This window comes from Cibotium barometz, chromosome 44, assembly GCF_041138505.1.
Source record: "Cibotium barometz isolate CiBa-2024 chromosome 44, ASM4113850v1, whole genome shotgun sequence".
NCBI lineage: Eukaryota > Viridiplantae > Streptophyta > Polypodiopsida > Cyatheales > Cibotiaceae > Cibotium > Cibotium barometz.
Window position 1 is genome coordinate 9,179,987 of NC_141089.1, and position 22,440 is coordinate 9,202,426.

At 46.1% G+C, this 22,440-nt stretch overlaps 1 protein-coding gene across 12 annotated transcripts in view; it reads left to right on the top strand.

The window, feature by feature from the left end:
- Positions 1-22,440, top strand: part of LOC147612928 (chromatin-remodeling ATPase INO80-like) — a 94,605-nt gene that overhangs the window by 23,744 nt on the left and 48,421 nt on the right. For 10 of the 12 annotated variants that reach the window (XR_015263326.1, XR_015263328.1, XR_015263327.1 and 7 more), the window contains exons 17-18: positions 13,512-13,769; positions 13,878-13,985. The exons of 1 other annotated variant lie outside the window; for it this stretch is intronic. Coding sequence is in view for 8 of the 11 variants with exons in the window: in XM_086782200.1 (XP_086638326.1) it covers positions 13,512-13,769; positions 13,878-13,985 (366 nt within the window). In the remaining 3 variants the exon portion in view is untranslated. The remainder of the gene's footprint in view (positions 1-13,511; positions 13,770-13,877; positions 13,986-22,440) is intronic. One more of the 12 variants, XM_086782202.1, reaches the window with a different exon arrangement.

Here is a 22,440-nt window from a genome sequence, read left to right on the forward strand (position 1 = left end):
ATCCGGCATCTCCCATGGGGAGAGTAAGGTCCGCAAAGCTTGTACATGATACTCCAAGGGGGGGTCGGCCCATTCTGGCCTCTATGGGTAATAAAATACTCTAAGGGGGGGGGGTCGGCCCATTTTGGCCTCTATGCAGTGTCACATGTGCAACTCCATTTTCAGCATTTGTGGATGTTTTGTCCAGCTTTTATGTTTTATGCAAAGTGATGATGGATATGTGCTAAGGCTGTGGCCATGTTTAAATGTTTTGATATGCATTGATGATATCAACAAGTGTGTCAAAGGCCCTAGTTCCCCGGGCACCTTGACTTTGACCCTCGGTGATGTGTGGAAGATCATAACCTTGGTCTTCCCAAGGTTCACTGTCAATCCCCTCTCCCTGCAAAACTCCTCCAAGGCTACCATATGTCGCTATAAGCCCTCTTGTAAGTTGTGAGTCAGAGATCAAAACAATATTATCAGCGTAGAGCATCAAAGAAATAAGGAACCTTGACAATGGGAAACCTCCTCCATCTATAAAGTCAGAGATCTCATCTATGTACAACCTAAATAAGGTTGGAGATAGAGGGCATCCCTGCTTAACACCTATGGTGCTAGCTGTCTCTGTTGATAGTCCTTGTGGGCAGCGAATACTCCCCACTACCCTCTCATATAATGCTATAATCCCCCAAACCATCTGTGAGGGAACCCCCAAAGCCTGAAGTCTTTGAAGCATCCTGTCTTGGGGCGGCACAATATCAAAAGGTTTGTGGAAGTCCACAAAGCAACAATAAAGGCGCTGCCCCTCTGTCTTAGCTTGCTCAATGAGGCCCTGTAAAGTGAAGATATGATCCAGAGTAGAGTGATTCTAGCGGAAGCCGGCTTGTCCAAGGGATCAAAGGCTCTCCCTCTCTACTAGGATGCTGAGCTTAGCCTCGAGCACTGATCCATAGAATTTGGCCAAGGCATGGCCAACCATAATAGTTGTGTAGTTCCCGGGGTCCATAGGGTCACCAGCCTTATGGATCGGGGTAATAGTGCTTGTGGCCCAAGTGGGTGGGAAGCCCTCTGCAAGTGCTCAATTAAATAGGTGGGCGATGAAAGGAGCGAGTATATTTGGGGCATATGTGTAAACGGAAGGGCAACTGTACACGGAAAATCCTATCAATCATGAAATCTGAAAATACATATAAGCATGGCAGATATAAAGATGATAACAACACTACATAGTACACCACACTAGTGTTCAGAAGATGGGCTGACCCGCGCCCCCCCCCCCCCCTTCTTCTTTATAGTTAGATTACCAGAAAGGAGTCTCCTCCCAATACAACTTTGCGGGTGCCCAGGGTTCACCATTGGCTGCACTTGTTTCTTCCAAGAACATTCCCGGCATAAAGCACATGCAGGACAACCATGGACAGCCCATAGCACTCCCGCATCAGCCCGGGACAGCTCTTCTTCGTTCTCTTTCACCTGTTAGGTTCACAGAGTAGGTTGACCAGTCTTTTAAGGCTGTTACAACAGTTAACCAGCCCTTAGAAACCTTTAACAGGTCATACAACAGTAGTCTATGCTCCAGAAAGCCACTAATCAGCAGATACCCACTTGTACCTCAAAAATGATCAGCCTTCTAGCCTCTCGGATAGTCGACCAAAGTGGCCATTACTAGACTGCCACTCATCACAAACCTGAGGACCTGGGAGAGAGAGTGCTGAAAGCTTGTAAACTCCATTCTCCACTGTGCCTTCCCAAACTACTTGGCCTGTTGCCTTGTCCTGGAGAGCAACAAAATGCTCATCAAACTCCACCCGTACACCAGTCTTGCAAACGTGATGCACTGACAACAGATGAAAACCAAGTGATGGAACATACAACACCTGTGAGGAATGCTTTCCCCCTTTGCCATCGGGACACCCTTGCTTAAGTGGTTTGCACATATATGTTCCTTCAACATGCTTGATGCTTCTCTGCATACCATACCTCCTCCATGGGCAATGAGGGAATTCCTTAGAGTAATGGTTATGAGGTAGATTTATATGGGAAAGGGAAAGGAAGGGTCTTACCACTTGCCTTATAGATTGGTCAAGGGCAGTGTCTACTCCATAATTACAACAAGAGCTTTTGTGCATGTTGGTTACATGATACCCATTAGGATTTGAAAGTACAAACTTAATGAAAGTGAGTAAGTGGCTGAGGTAAATGCTCAAACCAATAAGGTACATCATTCTTGGCTCAAGAAGGTGAGGGCATGGCTCATAATGTTGCCTATGCCTCTTACAAAGACAATGCCAAGAAGTGTTTATCAAAAACATGACAATCAACAAGGTAGAGCACTTAGAAATGCTATCCTCAACCTTAAAACTCATCTTAGAAGATGAAAATGCTGAGTATGCAGCGGAATAACATGCCTCGGGCTTGGGAAATGAGAGCATATGGCTTATGACATGCCTATGTCTCTTACAAACAAGAGCCTCAAGGGTGATACACAAAAAATATTAAGATGAGCACTTAGTGTAAATGTGCCTAGCTTTAAACCACTCAATACGAGCTCTGCATGGACCGCCTACCTCCCCTTCAGTACAGTTTGGACTCCCCTTTTTTCCGGCTGTCTCACGAGGATACCAACTAGGTTATCCGATCAAATCTTCTTGTTGGGGTAAAGGCGTTATGCCCACCCTTATAGTGTGTACAAGCCCATAAGTTATAGTACATAGTACACTTAGTACTTTTAATGTACTAAGTGCACTATGTGTACTAGTGCAATATACATGTGTGATAGGGGAGTCACACACTCATACTTGATGAGTTGACTTATCCCCACAACTCTCTCTCTCTCTCTCCCTTGCTTCTCTGTGTATGTCTCCCATGAATGATCTCTAAACCCTAAATTCAAGTTTCTCCCCATCAACTGGTATCAGAGCCATATGGTCCCTCCCTCTTCTCCTTGCTGATTGGTCGATGGTATCACTTCTTAGCCTCTACACACATTGTACATGGATCACACCCCCGGAGCTCCCCACGAAGATACACTTTTACAGAGACCACTTCCTCACACTCACTGAGGATGGATTCATCTAGCAGCCGGGCTACTTGAGTGTTCACATGTCCCATGCCATGCAGATTGCGATTGGCCAGATACAGGTTTCTTCCCACCGCCTCAGAGTGGAGGCAGGTAGAGCTGAGCGCATCTTCAGAGCCGGGAAGTTCGTACGGACACCCAAAGAGGAGAGGATCGGTCGACTATGCCACAGAGGTTGAGACAGAGGAGCATTACATATGCCGCTGCCCAGTATACTATGAGATCGGCCGGAGGTTTCACTGTCTATTTCGTGAGGGATTCGGTCCACTCTCCAGGATCATTGACCTCCAGGACCAACGTTGCCTGGGCCTCTTCTTGCTTGAGCTCCGCAGACACAGGGACACCTTCTTGAGACACAGGCCCCAACCACCCCGCCCCCTCCCTCGGCAGCCAACCATCACCAGTTTCTTCTGGACCCAGGAGGCGGAGGACACCGACATAGTGGATCTTGTGGACCCTCCACGAGCTGCTCTGGACCTACCTCGCCCGAGAGGAGTTACCTCGGACCGAGCCTCTGTACTCTAGCGTGCTCGACGCCCTCGACCCCCCCTGTCGGCCCACGATCACCTCATCAGCTCCAGATCTAGGACATGCTCCACCGCCATTGCGCTACCTTTCCACGTGACATAGCTGAGGGAGACCTCTCGCCCATACTCATCAACCCCATGTTTGACATTTTGGAGAGTGGTATACCATCTACTCGAAGCTGAGGTTGCTCCCATGTTTTTATGTTCTCAGTAGTCCATGACGAGTTTCCAGGGACAGTTTTGTATCACCAGCTCTCAGCAGACAGGGTGTTATACATTGCTCTATGCTACTTCTCTCCTAGAGGATCGAGATATGCCATGACAACAGAGGACGAGAGTAGAGGTGGGGAGGAGGACACAGGGCCATTGGGAGAGTCACCATATGCAGCCCTTTCAGATGAGATCATACACTACTCCAACCTGGGGGAAGTCCTCCTTATGGGGGACTTCAATGCACGAACACAGAGCTGACAGTGTGACATTTATGATTTCGAGCACCTTGAGGTGATGCACACACTAGAGGTGGAGGACACGGGGGCTTGCAGGGTGTCAGAGGACATGGGGCCGGATAACACCAGATATGGTCATCACTTACTTGAGCTGGGAGCGCGACACCATCTTGTTATTTATAACTGGATGAGACAGTGGCAAGATTTAGGAGCACTGACATGCTTTCCATGATCGGGGGGTAGCACAGTGGACTACATCATGGGGTCCATGGAGACCACACAGGCAGTGACATCTTTCACCATCCCGCCCTGTCCTATTGGTGCGGATCACATGTACCTCTTACTGTCTCACTGGCGAGCTCCACACCAGCACCCACATAGCCCACATAGGCATCGCATACAACTTTCTACTTCACCCATGACTTGGCAGACATATATGAGCATCATGTATATGACGGGCTATTCCAGATGGATCCCATGTCACCTTTAGACACACTCACCACCCAGCTGTCATCTCTACTACATACGGCCGCCACCGGCAGCTTCCCCCATCATACACACAATGCACACACAGATAGATCCGGGAGCATGCCCCAGAATCGGTGGTATGATGATGAGTGCATAGAGCTATATAGACACCTCCGTGCCCTGAGAGCAATGGGGACCATTACACAGAGACAGGCGAGCCGACAGATGGGGATCCTCACACGCCATAAGAGGCGTGCATATGAGGAGGCACAGTACTGGGATATATACCACGTACTCATGAGCAGAGATGCAGCCATTGCATGGCGCAGGATGAGAGAGCCTCGCCCTCGTACCCCGATTGAGGATCCACACACATGGCACACATATGCAAAGAACCTCTACCATATCCCTCAGTAGCCGCCCATACCACAGCCACAGGAATCCCGCCCTACCACCTCTACTTTCTTTACCGCCTCGATGGTAGAGAGAGCTATTCGCCGGTTACAGCATGGGAGATCGGCTGACCACACAGGTATACAGAGTGAGCATCTTATTTATGCAGTTGACACACTGGGACCCTTTGTTGCTCACCTCTTTAATAGGGCACTAGTGGAGGGCCTACCAGCTGAGTGGACTATGCACACCATCGTGCCTCTCCACAAAGCGGGAGACATGCTAGACCCCAGCTACGACAGGACTATCAGGATTGGTCATACATTGGCCAAACTTTATGGCGCATTGCTCGAGGCAAAGTTGAGCTCATATGTAGAGAAGGAGGGACTGTGAGCACCAGGGCAGGCTGGATTTCGACGAGCTTTCTCCACTATTGACCATATATTCACTATGAGATGTTTGATTGACCAGGCTAGGGCGCGGGAGAAGAGATTATACTATTGCTTTGTGGATTTCCGCAAAGCATTTGACACGGTGCCACGAGAGAGACTCTTCCAGCGCCTCTAGTCATTGGGGATCCCGTCAGAGATGGTTTGGGGCATCTATGCTTTATACGAGCAGGTCTTTGGGCGCATACGATGCCCCGGGGGGTTATTTGATGTTATTGCTAGCACCATAGGTGTGAAACAAGGATGCCCACTCTCTCCTACACTATTTGGACTATACATCGATGAGGTGGCTGACTTCATTGGTCACGGCGGTGGGGACGGGGTAGACATCTCAGGTACCACAGTCCACATTATGCTATATGTAGATGATATTATTCTGGTCTCTAAGTCGCAGCTGGGACTACAGCACCATCTCCATGCACTTGATGACTTCTGCACACAGAGGGGGCTTACAATGAACCTTGGGAAAACCAAGGCCATGATTTTCCACACCTTAGGGCCGGTTCGACGACATGTCATCTTCACACTAGCAGGACGACAGGTAGAGGTGGTAGACTCATATGTGTACCTGGGGACTACATTTACGACTCCGCCAGGAAGATTTACTATGGCACAGGCAGCCAGGGAGAGACTCACACGAGGGTATGCAGCTCTGGCCATGCTAGAGAGACAGTGTCACCAGGCACACTTCCAGGAGCCCCGCACGAAGGGGTGGTTGTTTGACACACTAGTCACCCCTGCTTTGATGTACGCTGACAAACAATATAAGGGGGGGTGGGGATGTGGATGGAGTGCTAAGGCAAGATGCATCTCTATATGCTGAAGGGGTAGTACAAGCATGCTATGCAGATCTATGTCTAACTCCATCCAGTGCCATAAGAGGGATATAAGATATCATACATCGCCGATGGTGAGGCTGTGAATGACGTGAACATGTACCCTGAGTCTGAGTGAAAGCGAGCTAGCCTCTCCTGTGTCTCCATCTGGTGTCTCATTCGGATAGCTGCTATCTCTCGGTGACTGAGCCTGGGTGCTCTATGTCCAGTCTGTCTAGGTCTCCTCCTGGATCTCAATTCCTCTGCTCTCTGTGCGGTCACCCCACGTGGTACATCAGCTGGCACTGGCATAGCTCTCTGGAAGAAATCTGTGAGCTGGGACTGTCTCCCATCCCTAGTGGGAGCGGGTGTTTGGAGGAGTCTCTCTCGAGAACTATGAAGCTCTAGTAGTAGTCTGCCATGCTGTCGCTGGTCCGAGGCCTTCATCAACTGATGTAGTGAAGAGTGCTCCTCAAACAATCCTGCATATCTATCTCTGACCCCTTGGTGGGCTCTACATCTACATACAAAGTGATCCTCAGTCTCCACCTCCTCGCGGCACAATTTGCATATCCGCTTAGCTTTGGGAACCCGTGCCGCTCTCCCAGCCTCTATCTCTAGCTGATGTGATGAGACTCGTAGCTGTCCAATAGCAACGCGAGAGCTGTGTGGCATGTATACATCCATGTACCGTGGTCAATGTATAAACCCATCCCCTGAGATGCTCATAAAGTGGTCTCTGTAATACAGCATATTCGGTGGTAGTGGGCTCTCTGGTGCTGTCCATGTCTCCTGTATGTAGTGCTGCCATATGTCCTGTCTCATCACTCTGTTCCTCTCATTGAGAGAGAGGTAACCCCGTGGAGCAGACTGATCATACTGAAAAGGTGGCAACCGCTCAATGTCCTACGATGATGTGAGAACCACTGTAGCATCTGTGCATACCAAGATCCAGTGTGTCCAGCCTTGGCCAGCTGTCTGGATGCCTCAAAAGCTCCACGGGATAATCTCTCCGTGGGCATCTCCCTCATCCTGTATATAAAGGAGATCGTCTGGAACAATGCCTCCACTGCCATAGGTGGTGCAGCAAACTCAGCTCGAACAATGTCGTGCGGGACGGATGGTTTGCTGCGTATCATCCTCGAGAGCATCAAGATCTGTGGTCTCTCCAGCTGTACCCATGTGGAGGCTGCAAGCCCTGGTGCCCAAACCTCTGCTGCATACATCAAGGCTGGTATCACTAATGTATCAAAGAGCCACCCCTTCGTGCGGGGTTCCTGAAAATGTGCCTGATGACACTGACGCTCAAGGCCAGCAAGAGCTGCATACCCCCGGGTCACTCTGTCTCTCGGACTGCCTGAGCCATGGAGAAGCGTCCAGCTGAGCTAGTAAATGTGATGCCAAGGTAAACATAAGAGCTCACCACCTCGACCCGCCCTCCTGCTAATGTGAGAGTAGTGTGGCTCCTGACTGCGGGTGAAGTGTGGAAGATCATAACCTTGGTTTTCCCACCCTGCTGTGCGCAGAAGTCATCAAGAGCCACAAGGTGTCTTTGAAGCCCAACCTGCGTGTCGGATACCAAGACGATGTCATCAGCATAAAGCATAACATGGACAGTAATACCTGATAGCTCAACCCCAGAGCCTCCTCCCTGTGTGATGTAATCGACCACCTCATCAATATAGAGCCCAAAGAGCGTGGGGGAGAGCGGGCACCCGTTCTTCACACCAATGGTGCTAGCAACTGTGTCGGACAAGCCTCCTGGGCATCGGACTCTCCCAAAGACCTGCTCATATAGCCTCTATATGCCCCACATCATGTCTGAAGGTATGCCTAGTGTGTGGAGGCGCTCTCTGGGCATAGTATCAAATGCCTTGCGGAAATCCACAAAGCAACAATAGAGCCGTTGCCTCCGTACCTTGGCCTGATCAATCAGGCACCTCAATGTAAAAATGTGGTCGATGGTCGAGAAGGCTCGACGGAACCCTGCCTGGCCTGCTGCTCTCAATCCCCCAATCTCTGCATGAGTGCTCAGCTTTGCCTCCAAAACTGCCTCGTATAGTTTGGCCAATATATGGCCAATCATGATGGTCCTGTAGTTCCCGGGGTCTAGTACATCTCCCGCTTTATGGATCGGCACAATAGTGTGCATCGTCCACTCCGCCGGAAACCCCTCTGACAGAGCTCTGTTGAAGAGATGAGCAAGAAATGGTGCCAATGTATCAATAGCATAGATGAGATGCTCTCCTTGTAATCCTGTATGATCTGTCGCCCGTCCATGTTGGAGTCGGCATATGGCCCTCCTAACCATAGGTGGGGTGAAGAAGGTGGAGACTGTGGAGCATGGCTCTGTGGGCTGTACACTGTACACTGTATGGGGTCCCGAATTACCCACTGAAAGGCCCCTATCCCGTTACCGGAATAGTATTTGCTTTATTACTTTGAAGAGACTGACTGTGGACTGACGATAAGCAAACGCAAAATCTCTGAGGACCAAGAGTCGGGCTGAACTGTACACGGCTGTAGAAGCACCCATGATGACCAATCTCGAGCCTATGCACTCTTCCCAATGGAACGAGGGAAGGCTGCAAATCTGAGGCTGAGGTATGGGCTGATTGGGACTGTCTTCGCTATGTATGAATGTTGAGTTTTACCTTCACCAAAGTGCTGTAGCAAAACGATGAAGATAAGGATGCTGAAAACTGTATGTATGATGAAAATGCAAGGTGTCCTGAAGGGCTGAATGCCGTAGATGCTGTGTTTTGATGAATGAAGGCTGAATGCTCATGCGTTGATGCTCCTACGTGCTGATGGATGAAATGCTGAGAGCTGATATGCTGAATGCTCCAATCGCTTATGCTCCTTGGGCTGAAGGCTCCAAGTGTTGATGGCTTGTGGGCTGAATAATGATATGAATGAGTGAATGGTGCAAAAGCAACCTATTTATATGCTTCCAAGTGGCTGCTCGGTTGGCTGAAGGGCTGGCAGCCTGGCCGACTGGACACCAAATGCTCTACACGACTTGTTCATGATAAATAAATGGTATTAAATGCTGGAAATTATGGAAAAAATGCTAGATAAATATTAATAAATACTAGATGTTATTTGAAGGCTTCTGCAATGGTCTATATGCAATGGATGAATGAAATGCAATATGTAGAGTGCTTTCTAATGCAAACCCTAAGGTTTATACTAACTCTACATGCATGAATGCATCTCTTCAAGTGGGTTAAGGGACTTGGACTAACTGACTATCTAAGGGTGAGGATAATAGCACTATGCTACTTTGCACCTGACACATCCCGCTATGCACGATTGACACAGCCCAATGACAAGTTGCCGGAGGAAGAGCAGGGACATAGAGAGAGGTTGGACTCACCATATGTGCCCTATCAAAGGACATCACACAGTATATGCAGCTATGTGAGGTTCTCTTGGCCGGGGACTTTAACATGAGGACAGAGTCGACAGTGCAACACCTTCGACTTTAGGGACCCCATTCAGTTACCCTCCTTGGAGGAATCAGAGGTGGAGCAGAGATCAGCGAACAGAGCAGATATCACTCAGTACGGCCAATGACTCTTGGAGCTAGTTTCAAGACATCATCTCGTTATCTATAACGTAATTGGTGGCCATCATTTGGAGCTCTCACTTGCTTCCCACACAGAGGAGGGAGCAGCACAGTAGACTACCTCCTAGATTCCACGAATCCGTTGAGCTTGTAACATGCAACGGAATTATGCGTAATGAAGGATCCTGTCACACACAGTCTCACACCGCCTTCTTTATGCTGAGTTTCACGAGTATTTAGCAATCCACTTTTAGCACTTCAAACTTTAAGAGATGAGAGAGAGAGAGAGAGAGAGAGAGAGAGAGAGAGAGATCTGTACACCTTATTGGGTCCCAAATTACCCACTGAAGGGTCCCCTCCTATTGCTAGGAGTATTTGCTTTATTATCTTTGAACAAAATGACGGAGGGACTGACTTTAGATTGTAGATAAGCCAAATGCAAGACCTTTGAAAGACCAAGAGTCCGGTTGAACTCTACACGGTTGTAGAGGCACCAATGATGACCGATCTCAAGCCTATGCACTCTTCCAATGGAATGTAGAAAGGCTGTAAATCTGAGGCTGAGAGAAGGGGCTGAATGGGACTGTTCTAGGTTGTGAATGTATGAATGCGTTTTAACTTTGCCATGAGGACTGTAGCAAAACGATGATATGTATGGATGCTGGATTCTGGATGAAGGCTGAAAATGCAAGTTCTTTAGCGCTTCCTTCCTTGGCTGAATATGGGCTGATGCGTTTGCTGAAGTATGCTCTATACGCTCAAGCGATGAAGCTCCAGGTGGCTGAAGACTGAAATGCTTGAAGGCTGATGAATGAATGATGAGAAACAATGCTATTTATGGGCTGGTCGGTTGGCTGTAAAGCTGGCCGACTCGCTCCCTAAAGCTACACGACTAGATAAATAGACTAATGGTGATAAAATGCTGGAAAACTATGTGAAAAATGCCAACATATAACTTGGGTATTACCTTCACTAGTAATGGGAGCCGTTTCTCCATGAAGACAGGCTCACCCGAGGTTATGCTGTCCTTGCATTGACGGAGCAACAGTGTCGTCAGGCTGAGTTCCAGGAGCCTCGCACCAAAGGATGGCTATTTGACACTTTAGTCACCCTAGCTATGATGTATGCAACATTGGTTTGGGCCCCTAACCTCTCCACATATGATTGGCGTCGGATGGAGAGACTGCAGATCCTCATGATCTCTAGGATGATTCGCCACAAACCATCAATACCACATGTTTCTTGTCATCGCGTAATCAACAGACTTTTATTTTTGTAATGAACCATCTTTATATGATGCCCATGCAATAGGTGTCATTTATGCCATGTAGAAGCGTCATTTAAATGATGCAATTGCATTGCTTATGCGATGTATGCTCGTCGTTTTGAGTGCCGCACACACGATGCTCAGTAGCGATGCATGTAGTGACAAAAACAAACATCGCTGAGGGGATTTGGGCTGTAGTGAATGTGTGGTTGAGTAGTGTTTTTACCAATGAAAATGTTATTGTGCAGTGAAAACATGCTGTTGCATGTAGTGAAAAGATGAGCAGCATAAAAAACCCAATATTCCTCCTTCCAAAATGCTATTAAAACGCTCCTAGACAACGTTGTGTGCCCCCGACATGCTGTAGTGCATCAAGGATATTTTCAAAACCTAGGATACTATGAGAAATATGACTCAAAATGATGGGGATCTTCCCATTAATATCAATTCTTAAACAAATATGAGATCGTCAGAGTAGAGCTTGCAGTGCCCCCCATGATGGTCGAGGCTCTATTTCAGACCATAGCCTACGTTAGACGCATCAGAGGCATGGGTCCAGAGAGACTACCCCGCTTGGCCATGGAGTCCTCACAGTGTATCGCCGCAGTGGGCCATCACGCGTCATGGTATGCTGCAGTAGATGAGTGGTTCTCAACACATGGGATCAACATGGATAGATTACCACCCTTCCAGTGTGATGATGACTCCCCATACTTTACACTCTCCCAAGAGGAGAGGAATAGAGTTATGACACAGGATTTCATCCAGATGCACACTAGGGAGACTTGGTCGGGTGCCCTTCCCACCAAGATGCAGTACTATAGAGATCATTTCCTTAGATTCACAGAGGATGGATTTGTCGGACGCCCAGGCTATATGTATGTACACATGTGACATGTCTCATGCTATGAGGGTGACTATTGGTCAGATCAAAGTTTCCCCTCACACTCTGGAGATTGAGGCAGGGAGAGCATCACAGACCCTTAGAGAGGACATAGTATGCAGATTATGCCACAGAGAGGTAGAGACAGAGGAGCATTACATATGAAGATGCCGTGTATATTATGAGATCAGAGGGAGATACCATTGCTTGTTCAGAGAGGGTTTTGGCCCACTTAGCTGGGTGATGGAGTATCCCGATTAGAGATGTTTAGGCCTTTTCCTCCTTGAGCTACACTGGCATAGAGAGAGGCTTCTATAGGTGCAAAACTAGAGATCCCAGCCACATATCACCAGCTTCTTCAGGCCTATCAGCGAGCCACATCCCCCTCCCCTTGCATCATCTACCTCACACTACAGAGAGCCTCGGAGATTAGAGTTGCCACGAGATCAGGACTACCCGGACGCAGACCACCACTACTCCATTAGGCCCAGTTTGCCTAGATCCAAGCATGATACTGTAGAGCTATTGAGGAGAGCGTCCAAAGGCTACACCAGGGCACAACAGATGTGAGAGTCCTCCTTGCCCCATGCCCCATGTATGATGTACTACACCCCACCATTTCCAGTGGGTGGAATTAGTAGTATACCACCTATCATGATTGTACAGCTATAACATGCTAGACAGTGATTGCATAGTGAGCCGCATATGACTAGGATTAGCTTTTCATTTCAGTTTTTCTTTCCATGATACTCAAGACATGGACTTGTTGTATATAGATTTGTCTCATAGGCCAATCTGGCCTTCCGTAGATGCTAATATATCTTTTCTTTTCTTCTTTTCTTTTCTCTCTCTCTTTCTCTCTTTCAGGCTGCCTGTGAACTATACTGGCAGTTGGGGATTGCTTTGAAGGCTTCCATTGCGAATATATATTGAAGGCAAGGGTATTTAATCATTATGAGTTTCAGCCATTGGGCATTTGTCTTCTCAATTGGTGACACTTGCTATTGCCATTGGACACTTGCTATTGCCATTGGGCACTTGCTATTGTCATGGGGTATTGTCTCTCAGCTATATAGGTTCATGGACAGCTTTATGGGCTTATGATTCAGCCATAGGGGTCCATGGACATCTTTATGGGCTTATGATTCAGCCATATGGGTTTCTGGACAGCTATGTGGGCTATTGGATAAGCTATGTTGGTTGGCACAAGTAGAAACATGGAAAGTGGTTGGCGTAAAACAGAACACGGGGGGGGGGGGGGGGGGTGGGGGTGGCTTTGTACAGATTGTTGAGGTACATAGTATAGTTCTCATGGGTCTGGAATGACTGCACATAGAAGAAAATAGGCCGCACAATAGAAACCCTAATAATCCGTACAATGGAAACCCTAATCGGGCTGCAACCATTCAAGGATGAAAATTTGATTGCCCAAGCATGGTGAAATTGTCTTGGCAGATAAATGTGACCACTTGAGGCCTGCTGATGTTCTGTTTTTTTTTTTTCAATGCTCAATTCTGCTTTTCAAATTGGCACCAGTTTTCCAATTGTTTTGAAGGTGACTTTTCCTTGATGCAAACCGTTTAACATGTGTCAGGCTGATGGCTATTTTCACATTGTTTGTTTTGTAGATTGAGGTATTGTGCTCAAATCGAGGGTTCACATATCAGAGGGAAGAAGAGCTGCAAAACCCTTGGATCAAAAGGCTTCTTTTGGGTTTTGCTCGCACTTCGGATCGGAACGGGCCGGCTGTTCCAGTTTCACCACATCAGTACATTCAGGAGCAAGATTTAAGAGTTCATTCGCAGCAGCCAATGCTGGCATTGCCATATCACATCTTTGGATCATCTCCACCTTTACAAAGTTTTGACTTTGCAAAGATGCTGACTGTAAGTTTGGAATGATGGTCCTTGCAGTTCTTCGTTGTAATAAGGCAAAGTCTGATAGGTTTTTAGTTTGTTGAGCAATCTCTAATCTCTCTTTCTTTTTTTAACTAGGATTCTGGAAAGCTACAGACACTCGATGTTCTACTGAAGCGTCTTCGAGCTGAGCATCATAGGGTTCTTTTGTTTGCACAAATGACAAAGATGCTCAATATTTTGGAGGTACAAGCTCATAGAAACGTCTGGTTCAAGTGTTATCTCTTTTGGTTGCCTTCGTCTAACACAATTAAACTTAATGAAGCTATATATGAAGCTTTGTAATCATAGTATTGTAAGGTCATTCTCTGTCCTTACACAGAATGCTTTCACCAGCTATTATGATTTTTCTACTTGTATAACTCTATTGAATTAATGTAATTCTTCAAGTACTTGAAAGAGCTATTGAATTAACATAATTCTTTAGAAATCACTCTTTCAAGCGCCTGGTTTAGCTAACATGTCTAACTTTGGTTAGGTTAACCTAGGGGGGGTTGGGTTAAGGCATGTATGGGGGAGCTTTAGTGGCTAGAGAGGCATTAGGCTATGTAAGTCAATTATTGGCTTAGTTATGGAGGGAAATTGATAATTCCATCTTGGACTCATGGCCTAACATAGATTTTACTTTGTGGGGCCACACCGAGAGGAGTGTGTCTCCTAATGGTATCCGATGCCAAGGCTCAGTACATGTGCTAGAGTCATGTCTCTAGATGCCTCTAGACCTCTAGCTCGAGGGTGAGCTTATGAGCTCTAGATGCTAGGTTCCTTGTGTTCTTTGGAAAGAAAGCTAACTATTAATGGTTTTGCATGACATGGTCCTTACATTGGCATTAGAGCAAGGCATGTTACATGTTGTGTATTGATGATATTCCTCTAGGGATGGGTGAATAATTAGGGACTCTAGAGGGCTTAACTAATGCTTGGGGTGGCCAATGTGTAGCAGAAAGGCCTATGGGGACACCCAAAGACATTCGTCATATGGCAAGAATAAAGCAAGGGGGAGAATGCTCTAGCACGTGTAGAAGCAACAAATTGTGGCAATATCCAATAGGAAAGAATTGTGCAAGACGAGATCATTTTATGGTCGGGTGGAAAATAGAGCAAGAATCCTCTGTTGATTTTCGAGTTCACTGTTAATTAGCTTATCTACTAACTAAATTCTGCAAAGCTGATTTAGGCTTTAATTGGCTGCGTGTTGAAGAGATGCTTAATTTTTCATTGGTAAATTCCGTGCCTGTACGCGCCCCTTTTATAGTAGTCCAACTTTCTTCTGTAGCATGCATTTTTGTTTCTTCTTGCCATTTTGCACTAACTTATTAGAACGCTTATAGTTGACTTATTTTCACTATCATTTGGGTGTTTTATTATAGTGAAGCCTAAGGCTAATAAATATTTCTATCAACCTTAGCTTTAAAAACCTTATAAACAGCGTATCTCTCTTGTGTAACATCGGTTTGCCACCCCATGGCTGTACACACCTATACTGGCATTATACCTGTATGAGTTTGGTGGTCATACGAGAAGTACTGCAAACACTGGTATGCACCTATACTGGCGTTATACGTGTGGATTTGGTGGGCATAGGAAGAAGTACCACAGACACCGGTTCTTGTTAATCTGCACAAAAGCAACATCCAAGCCGTGTAAATATCAGGAAGCACCATGTTTACTTTGAGCCTCTTATTGTTGGGTGTTGGACTCACACACTCACACACACAAACCTGCACATTAGGGTTAGGTGCAGGATAGAGAAGCTCACACACAGAAATGAGAGAGCCAAAAGTGTGGTATCCACAAAATGCAAGTCAACCCTTGCATGTGTGCCACATCCATATAATATAGAAGTACAAAATATTATATGTTAGAGTGTCCTTTCACACTTGATGTCCAAGGGAAAAAACCACATGGGAAAAAGTGCCCTTGGTTAAGCCCTGTTCACACATAGCACTACCATAACTGAGCATATGCCTAGAAATCCCCCTTGTAGTGGAAGTGTGAACCTGTACAAGGTAGCAGATCACTCTCTGTATGAGAGTAAGCCCAAAGCTTTGCGGAAAGCTTCAAACTTTTCTCGAGGTAAAGTCTTTGTGAATAGATTTGCAACATTATCCTGTGTAGGGCAATAAGATAAACTGATCTCCCCTGCATGTAGCCTCTCTCTGACATAGTGATAATGAATCTCTATGTGCTTGGTACGTGCATGAAATACTGGATTTCGTGCCACGGCCATAGCACTCTGGCTATGAGTGAGAATGGTGGTGGGTGTCTGCTGACACTCATGAAGATCAGCCAATAGTCTCCTCAACCATACACAATCTACTGTAGCTGTAAAGACTGCCCTGTACTCAGCCTCACAAGTAGATGTAGCAACAGTGGGTTGCTTTTTACTCAACCAAGATATGCATGAACTGCCAAGAACTCCCACTGGTGGATTGCCTGGTATCATAATCACCAGTCCAATCTGAAGCATTGTATTCATAAAGCTGCAAGCTGCCCCCCCTGGGGTAGAACAAACCAAGATCCAGGGTACCCTTAAGATAACGAAAAATGCGTTTAACTGCTTGCCAATGCTTTGTGCCTGGGCTGTGCATGAATTTGCTCAACAAAGACACCCCAAAAGATATGTCTGGCCTCGTGTTACACAAGTAAATGAGGCATCCCACTGCCTGGCTGTAAATGCCGGCCTCAAAAGGCTCTCCAATATCATGCATAGTAAGCCGTACACCTGGTTCTACCGGAGTAGAAATGGGCTTACATTCATCCATGTGAAACCTTTTTAGCAAACTTTTTATGTACTTAGTTTGCTGCATAACAATGCCATCATCTGTATGCATAAACTGTATGCCGAGATCGTAGTGTAAAGGCTCCAAATCTGACATATCAAATTCAGCTTTCAAATCAGCTTTGAAATCTGAAATTTGTGCTTTGCTAGTACCTGTAATGAGCATGTCATCTACATACAAGATGACTATGAGAATATCGGCATCAGTTTTTTTCACATACAATGTGCTTTCAGCTGGACTATTCTCATAACCTTGGCTGGTTAGATGAGCATGTATCTTATCATACCAAGCTCTTGGAGCTTGCTTTAACCCATACAATGCTTTGTGCAACCTGCATACTTTATGTTCCTCACCAGGAACTACAAAACCAATGGGCTGATTTACATATACTTCCTCCTGTAAATCCCCATTTAAGAATGCAGTTTTGATGTCTGCCCTTTCCATCCTTTATGTGCAGTCAATGCAATCACTGATCTTATTGTGGTCATTCTAGGAGTAGGCTTTAGCCACAAGTCTTGCTTTGTACCTGTCAATAGTACCATCAGACTTTCGTTTGACTTTGTACACCCACTTTGTTCCAATGACATGCTTGCCTTTAGGCAATTCCACAAGATCCCATGTATTGTTCTTCATGATAGAAGAAATTTCAGCTTGCATAGCTTGCAACCAATGCTCATTCTCATGTGCTTCTTCATAAGAAGAAGGCTCTTCTAAATCAAAGAGACCACCCATTGCTAATGCAGATTCCCCACGATGTGCATTCAAAGCATGGCTGGAACTAGCCCTTGTTCTACCTGTGAGAGGAGCTGCAAGTTTGCTTTCTTGCAAAGTTTTCAGCAACCATCTTGGCATTGACTTGGCTGTGTCTATGGCTGCTTGCTCTTCCCTGACAAGATCTTCCACTTCTTCCATAGAAGGGGGCTAAATGGCTGGCTGGTCTACATGTTCTACATGTGGATTTTCTTGTGTAGGGGCTGGTTGCTCTGAATCCCCCCTAATTGCAATGGGTAAAAGTCCATCAAACATGTCCTGTATGCCTGTATCATTGCTTTTATACAAGCTGTACATGGGCTGTTCCGAATTTTCAGCAAATACCACATCTCTACTGACAAAAATCCTTCGTGTAGTTGGATTATAAAGACGGTATCCTTTGCTTTCATTGCTGTAGCCCACAAAAATGCATTTAATTGCTTTGTCATCTAGCTTTGTTCGGAGTTGTTTTGGCACATGTGCATAAGCCAAACACCCAAATGTACGCATATAATCCATTGTTGGCTTTCGGCTATACCAAGCCTCAAATGGTGTTATGGTTTTCAAAGCTTTTGTTGGACACCTATTCAACACATGGGTTGCACACATTATAGCTTCCATCCAAAATTTGTGAGGCAACTTTTGTGCTTTCACCATGCATCTTGCCATCTCCATGAGAAATCTATTTTTCCTTTCAGCTACACCATTCTGCTGCGGTGTATAAGGCACAGTACATTGGTGTTTGATGCCCTTTTGAAGCATATAATCTTTGAATGCATTTGACATGTATTCTCCACCTCTATCTGAGCGGAGTGTTTGGACTTTACATCCACACATATTTTCAGCCATTGCTACAAAGTGTCGAAAGCATGTAGACACATCTGCTTTTGCTTTCAAAGGGTAAGCCCAAGCAAACCTGGAGTAGTCATCAATGAATGTGACGAAGTAAAGATGCCCCCCTATGGATGGTGTCCGCATTGGACCACATACATCACTATGTATGAGCTGTAATTTACTTTCAGCTCTAACAGCTCCATCTTTGGGGAATGGTTTCCGTTGCATCTTTCCGAAAATACATGTCTTGGTGGAGACTTAAGAGGCGGCATATTATCAACCATATGATGCTTCTGCAAAAGCATCAAAGTTTGAAAATTTACATGCCCAAAACGAGCATGCCATAGCTCTGCATCATGCATAGCAGGAGTGTGGGCAGCATTGTATTTGCATCATAAGTACGCTTGTCATAGCTGTCTAGCTTATACAAGCCTTTGTATCGTGTTCTAGAAGTGACTATTTCATAACCCTTTGATGGGTCTTTTACCAAACACTTCTTGTCTTGAAATTCAACCTTTAAATCTTGGTCATTTATGGTTGAGACGGAGAGCAGATTTTCTTTAGCCCTGGAACATACAATACATTTTTCATACAAATATTGGCACCATTGGTTGCAATAAGTATGACATTGCCCATTCCCTTTACTGGATATGTGGTATGATGTGCACATGATACAGTGTGGCCATTTGAAGCATAAACCAAGTGCTGAAATACATCTTTGCATGAAGTGATGTGGCTCGAAGCACCACTATCAAAATACCATGATGCATTCTGTCTGTCAGATGCAATGCAAGACATATCAGTGTCTGAAGCACTTGGTGTGTCACTAGTGCATGTGACCAAAAAAGTGTACTCTTCCTGGATTTCATTAGCTGATTGCTGTGCTTTGTCATCAGAAGAGTCTGCTACTGCATTGCCTGCTTCTTTCCTTTCCTCTTTTGCAATCCGCTTCCTACATTCACTGATGTAGTGTCCAGGCTTATGGTAGTAGTGACATTTGCCCCTCTTTTTGAGCTTGTTTGCATCCCCTTTGTCAGACTTTTCACCACCAGAAGAGGGCTGTCCATGACCAGCCTTGCTAGATTGTTGTCCCCCATGCCTAAAGCTCTTTGCTTTACCCTTATCCTTGGCTATAAATGCCTTTTCTCCACCACGGTTGCTCGCTAAGTTTGCTCTTGTGTGCTCTTCCTGCAAGAGTAAACCTACGAGCTCTTCAAAAGTGATTGGATCACCACCTCCTCTCATTGAGAGGTTGAGAGAGATGTGAAAGCCCAAGTAGGAAGGTGGTAAAGAATGAAGAGTGTTGGTGACCATAATTCTGTCTGGGATAACCTCATCAATGTTGAGCAATTGTTCCTGCATCTGCCATGGAGTCACCCTCATCCATAGAAAGAAGATCCAATTGCCTCTTCAAGTAGGCAACTCTTGCCTCGTTGCGTACCTGATACATTGCTTCCAGCTTCCAATGTGTCCCATGCAAGCTTTGATGTCTTGCAAGAACGAATGTGCGTAATAATAGTCCTTTTCACTGAAAGGGCTATCAATGACATGGCCTGTGCATCTCTAGAGTCCCATCTCTTCTGCTCTTGTGTGGGAGCAGGTTCTACATCAAGAGCTCTTTGAGCACCTCCCCTTTGAGGCGTGGTTGGCTGTATGGTAAGTGGGCGTGTATCATCACCACACACGATGCCCCAAAGCCCTTTGGCTACCAGCAAATTATGGATCATGAAACTCCAGAGGGAGGAGTTAGATCCATCTAGCTTGTCCTCCTGGGTGAGCACACCAAATACATCTGTAGCATTCTGTGCCATATCAACAAAATATACCTGCAAGCAAACCAAGCACCAATGTGCACTGCCAGGCAACCAAACGTCCTGTGGAAATGTATGCCTGCAAGCCAAAGCAAGTGTAAACCTGCACCAAATTATCCAATTACACACAATGTGTATACATACGCGACAAATTGGAGCTGTAATGCCCAATTACATGCTCCAATCTGAAAATCCCCATTTGTTATGCACTCCAATCGCTTCAATGTGCATCTAATTGGCCAATTTTCACGAAAGCCCCAAATTTCTGCAACTGAAAGAGTTTCAATTTGCTGATTTTGACTTCAATTTGGAAAACTCCCAAATGCAAGCAAAGCAACATGTCCAATTTTTCAAATTGGCCTCAAATCGAGAAATCCTCCAATTTGCTTGAATCCTGTACCACTTGCAAGCTTTCAAATCTTCCTGGCAAACCCCCAAAATTTGTCGAATCTGGAGCGGAGTGCTTGCAAAACTTATTTTGTTTACTTTGTTTAATTTTTCTGTTTGCTGAAACAAAGGTACCTGCACGTGTGGGCGGTACTGATTCATAGTCGGGAAGAGGCAGTACTGATGCACAGTCGGGAAGAGGCCTGGGCGCTGAGCTTCGGCGATGAAGGCGGTGGCATCTGGGTGGCGGACCAGGGACGGATGCGGGCTCTGGGCGGCGGTGGACGAGCAGAGATGCCGGCTGGGAGGGGCGGCACTGGCGACGGGAGCAGTAGCGCCGCCCAGTCAGGGGCGGAGGTGGTAGCCTGCTGCGCACTACTGTCGCCGGCAGGGCGGCGGACGGAATGGCAGCTGTCGTCGGAAACACAGGCGGCGGACTGAATGGCAGTTTTTTGACGGAATTTCGGCGACAGAATTCCACAGTCAGCGGCAGTTTTTCCTGGGGCAGAAATCCACAGCAAGCTCCGAGCTCTGATACCAAGTGTTGGGTGTTGGACTCTCACACTCACACACACAAACCTGCACATTAGGGTTAGGTGCAGGATAGAGAACCTCACACACAGAAATGAGAGAGAGAGAGCCAAAAGCGTGGTATCCACAAAATGCAAGTCAACCCTTGCATGTGTGCCACATCCATATAATATAGAAGTACAAAATATTATATGTTAGTGTCCTTTCACGCTCGATGTCCAAGGGGAAAAACCACATGGGAAAAAGTGCCCTTGGTTAAGCCCTGTTCACACATAGCACTACCATAAGTGAGCATATGCCTACACTTATTGTTCAGCATTTTATTTGCATTTTCAAAAATGAAATAGGGGTTTCTCCAAGAGAGAGAAACAAGCTCATTGTCTGCATCCGTTAAGATGGATCATGGACGAGGCCGGCATACAAATAGAAGCTAGAAATGTTGAAAGGTGAGAATGGGGAACCGGGATCGATAAGGATAAAGCCCTTATGGAGGCTGAGAAAGGGGATGGGGGAAAACGTAAGGGGGGAGCATGATCACTTCTATGACCAAGAAATGTAGAGGATGAATAAGTAGCAATGAGTATCCGTGGCTGACCACAAGAGGTGGTAGATGTGAGAGTAATTTGCATGGATTTTACTATGGTACTACTGAAAGATGTAGAGAGGACATATTTGTGTCTTTGTGGTAGTTGTTTGATTGACAAAAAAGGCTCATGTTTCCAAACAAGAAGAGAAGAAGATAACAAGAATAAGTAGATTCCCAAATTAACTAGAAATATTCATGGAGTTTGCTTAAAGTTATGTTTTATTGATTGCTAATATTAAAGGTTGAGATACTAAATTTAAACCATTACATTGAAGAAATGTTTTTAAAGGTTGGATATGAGGTTACATATGACCTCTGGATAGAGAGAGTCAATCGAAAAATCGAGGATATGCGTCATGCATATGCCAGAAGAGGCAGACTAATTGGGAATAGTATATACCAATAGGTATTCAGTTATTTTCAGCCTAAAGCTTCACTAGAATTAGGGTCAAGGAAGGAAAGGACACAATGTGCTGAAGCCTATTTGAAAGTTCTTTATGAATCCTAAGGATGGGCAAGTGAAGCTTTTTTTTTTCCATGAAAAGATTCTTTCATTAGTTATAAAAAAGCCCAATGGACTACAAACCCTCTCCTGCTCATAAGAAGGCAGAGCAGAGACTAATCAAGGCAGCTAGGGAGACTCTCCCTAGGTGCAGAAAAGTACAAATAAACTGAGAGGCTATATCATACAATAGGAGGGGGGAAAATCCAAACAGGTGGCCTCTGTAGTGCAAGCGGGGGGTACCCGCGTGTAGAGTATAGAAAGGGCCACTGCGCCAAGTGGTGTGGAAAGCCTGGCGTCGCAAGATTGCTCGATCCGAGTCGGCCCGGATGCGGTCATACTGTCCTCGCAGGGTGTGAATCAACTCCTGCCAGATAGCCCGAACAGTCTCTGCTGGTGGCTCCAGTCTCCCCTCAAAAGCCTTGAAACAACGGGCTCTCCAGGTGAACCATATGGT